This window comes from Colobus angolensis, unplaced genomic scaffold (genome assembly GCF_000951035.1).
Source record: "Colobus angolensis palliatus isolate OR3802 unplaced genomic scaffold, Cang.pa_1.0 Scaffold27, whole genome shotgun sequence".
NCBI classification, from domain to species: Eukaryota; Metazoa; Chordata; class Mammalia; order Primates; family Cercopithecidae; genus Colobus; species Colobus angolensis.
In genome coordinates, this window is record NW_012115932.1 from 659,124 (window position 1) to 667,286 (window position 8,163).

General features: G+C 40.6%; 1 protein-coding gene across 2 annotated transcripts in view; it reads right to left on the reverse strand.

Annotated features, from left to right (window-relative positions):
* Nucleotides 1–5,385, reverse strand: part of TIMD4 (T-cell immunoglobulin and mucin domain containing 4) — a 52,831-nt gene extending 47,446 nt beyond the window's left edge. For both annotated transcript variants that reach the window (XM_011947663.1, XM_011947662.1), the window contains exon 1: nucleotides 5,271–5,385. In XM_011947663.1, the coding sequence (XP_011803053.1) occupies nucleotides 5,271–5,328 (58 nt within the window). In that variant the 5' untranslated portion in view covers nucleotides 5,329–5,385. The remainder of the gene's footprint in view (nucleotides 1–5,270) is intronic.
* Nucleotides 5,386–8,163: the final 2,778 nt, after the last annotated feature.

The following is an 8,163-nucleotide window of genomic DNA, read 5'->3' on the forward strand; positions in this document are numbered from 1 at the left end:
ATGCACCTAAAATTAATAACTACTAAAATATGAACTTAGCCAAGTGTGGTGACACATTTCTACAGTCCCAGCTACTCAGGAGGCTGAGGCAGGAGGATGGCTTGAACCCACGAGTTTGAGGCTACAGTGAGTTATGATCATATCACTGGACTCCAGCCTGGGCAACAAAGCAAGACTGCCTCAAATTCAAGAAAGTAAAAAGAAAAAATAGATCATCTTGTTCCTATAAATATTTGGTAAATTAATAAAACATGTATAAGAAGTATTCCACTGGAGAGTCAACATTTTATTTTCCCAAGTACCTTAGTATAAAAGGAGGCATCCTAATTGATAATAAGAAAAGATGCGGCTGGACGCGGTGGCTCATGCCTGTAATCCCAGCTACTCAGGAGGCTGAGGCAGGAGAATCGTTTGAACCCAGGAGGCAGAGGTTGCAGTGAGCCAAGATCATGCCATTTCACTCCAGCCTGGGGAACAGGGCAAGACTCCATCTCAAAAAAAAAAAAAAAAAAAAAAAGAAAGAAAAGAAAAAGAAAAAAGAGAAAAAGAAAGAAAAAAGAAAAGATCCAATAGAGAAACTAGCAGAGGACATAATAGACAATTCATAGATAAGGAAATAAGAGCAGCCAGTAAATTTTGCCCATTAGACTGGCAAAAACTTAGAACACTGATAATATTGAATATTGGTCAAGGTGTGAGTAAACAAGGCTCCAAGACACTTGTGGGAAGGGACTTAGGAAAGGACTTAGCCTCCTGAGACAAACCAGAGTGAAATAGGGGTATAAATTGGTACAGCCACACTGTGAGGAAATTTGATGGTTTCTATTAAGTATTCACTATACATGAGTCCTAGTATGCCTTAGCAATTTCACGTTTGTTATCCACCCTAGAAAAACACATGTTGACAAAGATGCTTATTTGCAAATGTTTATTGCAGCCTCCATGTATATGTGAATGAAATGGACAATGTATATATGGGGAATGGCTAAACTGGGGCATCTTTATTCCATGGAATTCTATGTAGATTAATAGCATTAGAGATAGACCTACATGAATTGGCATGAAGACTCCAAGCTATTTAATGATGAAGAGGGCAAATTTCAAAACAAGACATAAAATATAAAACCCTTCTCATAAAATAAATAAATAAACCAATTTCTTTGTTTTTGTGGGCTCAGACATTTGAAAGTAAATGCACAGAAAAGTGTCTGGTGGGATAGACACCAAACTCAGTGTGTCAGTTACCCCCAGGATCAGAGAAAAGGGATTGGAATTAGGGATAGCAGTCCAAAGGGCATTCGGCCTTATAACATTTTAATTTTTTCACCAGGAGTATTTCTGTGTTACTCATCTTATTAAAAATTCACATAAGAAAAGGAAGCAGACACTGCATATGGCAGGAAAAACAGCCATTAAGCTCACATTGTAAACCCCATTCTGCCAGTTACTGCTTTTGTGTTGTTGGAGGAAAGCCACAATAATCCTGACCTCATTATTATCACAAGGCAAAGGGGATAATACTTACCTCAGAAATGGTTCTGAGGTCCACATGAAGAGGAGTATCAAATGCCATGTGAAATTAACAAAGTATTAATATGTGTAACCAAGGACATTAGAATTTAGAAATAAGACAAAAAAATGGTTCCTGTCTGTTATAAAAGTATCCCTGAGTAAAGCAATTGTTGATATCAAATCAGTTTCACTTCTGTGGAGCTACCTGGAATGGTGGTTAGGTCTTTATGCCAGCTTGGTTCCTTTCTTAGCTGGTGAGCTCAAACAAGGCTCGCCCTTCCCCAATCTGTCTCAAAATCACCATCTACAGAGTGAAGGGCATATTTAAGAGTACATCCAGCTCTGATCCTTGGTGATTCTGAGCAGTCACTCTGTTTTAAGTTGGTTATCTTAGAAAAGGCACATATAGGCTGGGTGTGGTGGCTCACACCTGTAATCCCAGCACTTTGGGAGGCTGATACAGGTGGATCACTTGAGGTCAGGAGTTCAAGACCAGCCTGGCCAAATATGGTGAAAGCCTGTCTCTACTAAAAAAATACAAAAAATTAACTGGGTGTGGTGGCAGGTGCCTGTAATCCCAGCTACTTAGGAGGCTGCGGCAGGAGAATTGCTTGAGCCTGGGAGGCAGAAGTTGCCATGAGCTGAGATTGCACCACCGCACTCCAGCCTGGGCACTGGAGTGAGACTCTGTCTCAAAAAAAAAAAATTTTTGAAAAACAAAAGAAAAAAGAAAAGGCACATATGAAAAAACAAAACAAAACAAAAAAACAGCTCACCAGGTGCTGCTTCCTTCAAGCAGGATTAGAAAATCCCCCTCAACATGTAGGACATCCCCCTACATGTCCTGCCAGTAGCAGAACATGTAGACATAGACCCCTGCAACTTTCAACCTAACAAAACCCTCCAAACCTCAAGTTTCCAGGACAAGACAAAGACAGTTAAAAAAAAAAAAAAATTGATGGAAAGGCAAATGGTAGCTTTCTTACATACAAACAAACTCAAACCAAACCCAAAATAAAAGTGTGAAAGTGACAGGGACTGCTTTCATTCTGTAGATTGTTTTTTTCTTCCTTTTTTTTTTCTTTTTGAGACAGAGTCTCACTCTGTCACCCAGGCTGGAGTGCACTGGTGCGATCTCGGCTCACTGCAACCCCTGCCTCTCAAATTCAAGCGATTCTCCTGCCTCAGCCTCCCGAGTAGCTGGGATTACAGGCACATGTCAACACACCCGGTTAATTTTTGTATTTTTAGTAGAGACAGGGTTGCACCATGTTGGCCAGGCTAGTCGCAAATTCCTGACCTCAGGTGATCCACCCACCTCGGCCTCCCAAAATGCCAGGATTATAGGCGTGAGCCACCACAACCAGCCTGTAGATTGTTTCTTCAGTGTCTATAATATATCAAGCGTGTAACTAGGTGCTGGAATATAACAAGCCACAAAGCAGACCTGGCCTCCCCTCATGGGGCCTGCAGAGTACCTGGGAAGACAGGCAAGTGAGTCAGCATTTGCTATAGAGTGACAAGTTTGCAGATGCAGGAACTCCAAGGAGGATGACAACTCATAGTAGAAACACCTAAAGTAGTCCAGAAGCTATGGGGTAGCAAGGAAAAGCCTGACTTAAGTAGGGACCTGAGGATGCATGGCACTATGGAGGAAAGAAAGGCAGAGAGAATAGTATAATACGAGTTTGAGAGGTGAGGAAATACGTTTGTTTTCCCTAAAATGTGGGTGCTTTCTCATGCACCATGTTGGAAAGGTTTCTGCACATACAAAGAGTCAAAACGTAGAAGAAAAAGTGTTTAACGTCGCTAATCACTGGGGAAATGCAAATCCAAACCACAATGAGATATCACTTCATTTCTGATAAAATGGCTACTATCAAAAAGACAAAAAGCAACCATTGCTGGTGAGGACACAAAGAAAGAGGAACTGTTGTACACTGTTGGTAGGACTGTAAAGTACTACAGCCATTATGGGAAACAGTATGGTGATTCCTTAAAAAAACAAAAATAGAACTACCATATGATCCAACAATCCCACTACTGGAGATATATCCCAAAGAAAGGGAATCAAAGAGATATTTGAACTCCCATGTTTATTATAGCACTATTCATGATAGCCAAGATAAAGAATCGACCTAAGTGTCCATCAGTGGATAAAGAAAATGTGGTATACAGCTGGGTGCAGTTACTCATGCCTGTAATCCCAGCACTTTGGGGGGCCGAGGCGGGTGATCGCCTGAGGTCAGGAGTTCAAGACCAGCCTGACCAATATGGTGAAACCCCGTCTTTACTAAAAATACAAAAATTAGCCAGCCATGGCGGCTGGCATCTGTAGTCTCAGCTGCTTGGGAGGCTGAGGCAGGATGATGCTTGAACCTGGGAGGTAGAATTTGCCGTAAGCTGAGATCGCACCACTGCACTCCAGCCTGGCAACAGAGCAAGACTCGGACTCAAAAAAAGAAAGAAAGAAAATGTGGTATATAAACACAGTAGAATATTCAGCCACAGAAAGGAATGAAATTCTGTCATTTGCAACAACATGAATGGAAGCAGAGTTTATTACTATTAAGTGAAATAAGCTAGGCACAGAAAGATAAATATTGCATGTTCCCACTCATACATGAGAGATAAAAAAGTGGATCTCATGATAGTGGAGAACAGAATGATAGTCACTGGAGTCTACAAAGGATAGGGGAGAAGGGGTATGAAGAAAGGCAGGTTAATGGGTACAAAAATACAGTTAGTTAGAACATGTGGAAAAAGGGAAAAAATACAATTAAATAGAAGGAATAAGTCCTAGTGTTTGATAGCATAGTAGGGTGCCTATCATTATTAATAATTTCTTGTATATTTCAAAATAACTGGAAGAGAACATTTGAAATGTTCTCAGCCCAAAGAAATTTAAATGTTTCAAGAAATGAATATCCTAATTACCCTGATTTGATCATTGTACATTGTATGTATATATCAAAATAACACACATGTAGCCCATAAATACGTATAGTTACTATGTATCCATTTAAAAAAACACGGACTTTTGTAAAACTGCAAGGGCCATTCAATATTATCTTGTCCTAGAAGCATAGATTGTGACAAGTGGTCATTTAAAAAGCCAGGTCTCTCATTTCAAATATAGGAGAGCCAGAGCAATTTAGACATATTCCCAGTGTCAACAGTTAGTGCCCTAGATGCAGCTGCAGTGCAGGCCAGAACACGTGGCCCTATACCCCCAGGATGCAAAGAACTTCACTGGCCAAAACTGAGTGTGTACATTTGCATCATCTAAAACCCAAAAACAACATGGAGAAAAGAAACCTTACCATAACGCCTCACCCCAGCAAAACAAAACGAAAAGCAAACACTTCTAAAAACAGAGGGAATGGTAAGAATTATCACAACTCTCACCAGAACAAATTCTCCTGGCTTATTGATTATATGAATAACACCCATAGAGGAAATCTCTTTTCCCCAATTTATCTAACCATTTATTTCAGTGTGTCTTCTTCAGTTGCCATTTCCAATACAAGCCCAAATTACCCCAGCCTAAAACCCCCAGACCAGTCTCTGGATATAAACCTCTGTATAACAAGGCAGGACAGAGACCCTCCACAGAAGGAAGCCTGGTAGGGAGAGGGGAGGGATGCAGAAATGAAGTAAGCTTCCGCTTTACTGAGGCCCAAACCAGTGCATGGAAATCCATCACAAAATAGCAAGTCCTCCAAGAACTTCTACATAGAAGATTTCAGAACACTTACTCAGATAAAGCCACCAAAACTCCATCACCAGCCAGAGAATGAGAGGTTCTTTGGACATTTTGATGGTTGACCGGACCCAGGAGTCTGTCTATCTATCCAAAGCCCAACCTCTTATATCCCAGTTAATGCTGACAGGGTGGGACTCTTTAGTTTCATTTCTCTTTTTGCCTCATAATCTTCCCTTTCTCCTGTCCTACATGGCTTCCCCCAATTGGTGATGCATGATGAAATGTCACCCTTTTCTCCTGGTGACTAGTGTGTGTGTGGAGAGATGGCATGGACACACTTGTGCTTCTTTGTCCATGTGTATAGTGGGTTTCCTATATGTGCACGAGCATCCGTGCATGTGCTGGTGCAAATATGCCTGTATAACCTGTCCACATGCCACGGATGTCCCAACTGCTGTACAGCCTGTCACAAAATGCAATTGACTCTCCACACTGGCAAGTGTTTACATGTAGATTCCTCATGGGGCCAAAGCACAGTTAGACTGAAAGTTACCTCCATTCCCATTCTAGGTTCTCTCTCACCCTGTCCCCTGGCCTCCTTGCCCTAATAATGGAGAAAGAATATTGAGGACAGGCACAGTGGTGCACATCTATAATCCTAGCATTTAGGGAGGCCAAGATGGGAGGATTGCTTGAGGCCAGAAGTTTGAGACCAGCCTGATCAACATAGCGAAACCCCATCTTAATTTTTTATTTTAAAAAAAGTTTAATAAAAAATTTATTTTTTTTAAGTTTTAGGAAGATACTGAAGCCCAGAACTTCCTGATTCCAAAGATTATGGTTAATCACTACATTGTCCTTTGACCTGTGACCCTTTGGGTACTGTGTCCATGTGACCAAGCCTACCTGTGGCTAGCTCCTACTTAGTACCAGAGAGAAAATATAAGAATGCACAAATGTTCTAGATTTTTAAAAATTCTCAATTGATTGTAACCAGCCAACAAACCTCAAACATTCAACATTGCTTCTACTGAAGGTATCAGTGAAAAATCTAAATATCAGGTGAGGTTCTAGACCCAGAGAAGCCAGACTAACATGGGCAGGGATGAAAATAAGGGGATTTAGAGTGAATCTTCCCACTGAATGCCCACAGCACCAAGGGATCCTTTCCCCATTCTATCCCCAGGAAACTGGAGGATTTAATCTCTGGATAAACTAAATGGTCCCAATAAAACATTTTCAGATATTTATATTTTTGAGTGTTCCCTAACAAAACCACTCAACCCTCCTTCAATAAGTTCATCAGTGCATGAGCCTCAGCCATGCATGCAGAACTTTTAATTAGTTTTTAGTGTCACTTTCAGATATGAACCAATAACCAGGGATCATCAGACATTTGAGGAAAGCATTTAACATAAAAAAGGGACAAAAATAACAGGGAGAGCTAAAGAGAACTTCAAAAAATTTTTAAAGAGCTAATATTTTCTCAGAAAGAAAGATTTTACATCATGAAAAAGAGCACAGACATTATAAAAAGGAAAAATCAGAGGATAGAAAAGAACTCTTAGAAATTAAAAGTATTACATCTATCCCCAAATTTTATGGAAGGTTTGAAAACTAAAGTTAAGAAAATTTATTAGAAAGTATAATCATCTACAAAGTCAAAGGACTAGGATTGTTTCAGAACATTACAAAAGAAAACAGAGGAGAGGAAATTACTAAAGAAATAATAAAAGAAAGACTCTTGTAACTAAAGGACATGACTCTCAGTATTGAGAGGGTTAATCAAATGTTAAACTCAATGACATATCCCCACAAAGCAAGACATTATCATGTAATATGAGAACATCAGACGTAAAGAAAAGATACGAAAAGACTCCAGAGATAAAGAACAACATATTGCACTGAATGGATTTGGAATTAGAATGGCATTGGTGTTCCAAACAATAAAGCTAGAAAATAATGCATGAATGCCTTCAAAATTCAGAGGGGAGGCTGAGTGTGGTGGCTCACATCTGTAATCTCAGCATTTTGAGAGGCCAAGGTGAATGGATCACTTGAGTCCAGGAGTTCCAGGTTAGCCTGGGCAACATGGTAAAAAACCTGTATCAGCCGGGCACGGCAGCTCACGCCTGTAATCCCAGCACTTTGGGAGACCAAGACGGGCAGATCATTTGGGTCAGGAGTTCAAGACAAGCCAGGGCAACATGGCAAAACCCAGTCTCTACTAAAAATACAAAAATTAGCTGGGTATGGTGGTGCACGCCTGTAATCCTAGCTACTTGGGAGGCTGAGGCAGGAGAATCACTTGAACCCAGGAGGCAGATGTTGCAGTGAGCTGAGATCGCGCTACTGCACTCCAGCCTGGGTGACAGAATGAGACTCCATCCAAAAAAAGAAAAAAGAAAGAAAAAGAAAAAAAGAAAAAGAAAAGAAAATCTGTATCTGCCAAAAATACAAAAAATTGGCCGGGTGTGGCAATGCGCACCTGTAGTCCCAACTACTCCAGAGGCTGAGGTGGGAGGATTGCCTGAGCCTGGGAGGTGGAGGTTGTAGTGAGCTGAGATTGTGCCACTGCACTCCAGCTTGGGAAACAGACAGAGATCCTGCGTCCAAAAAAAAGAAAAAAAAAATACAGAGGAGAAATTTATTTTCAACCTAGAATCCTACCCCCAGACAATCTATTTCTCTAATGTAAGAGCATAATAAAGGCCTTTTTGGACACAGATTGAAAATTTACTTACCATACTTCCTTTCCTAGGAAGTTATGGAAGGGAAATCTGTAGCAAAACAGGAGAAATAACCAGGAAAGAGAAAGTAATGAGGTCCAGAAAACATATCTAACTCCAGGGAAGAAAAATTTCACAAAGAAAACTGCAGAACAGTCCTAGAGGGGAACTGCATCACTGCATCACAAATCACCCCAAAACCGAGTGCCTGAACAA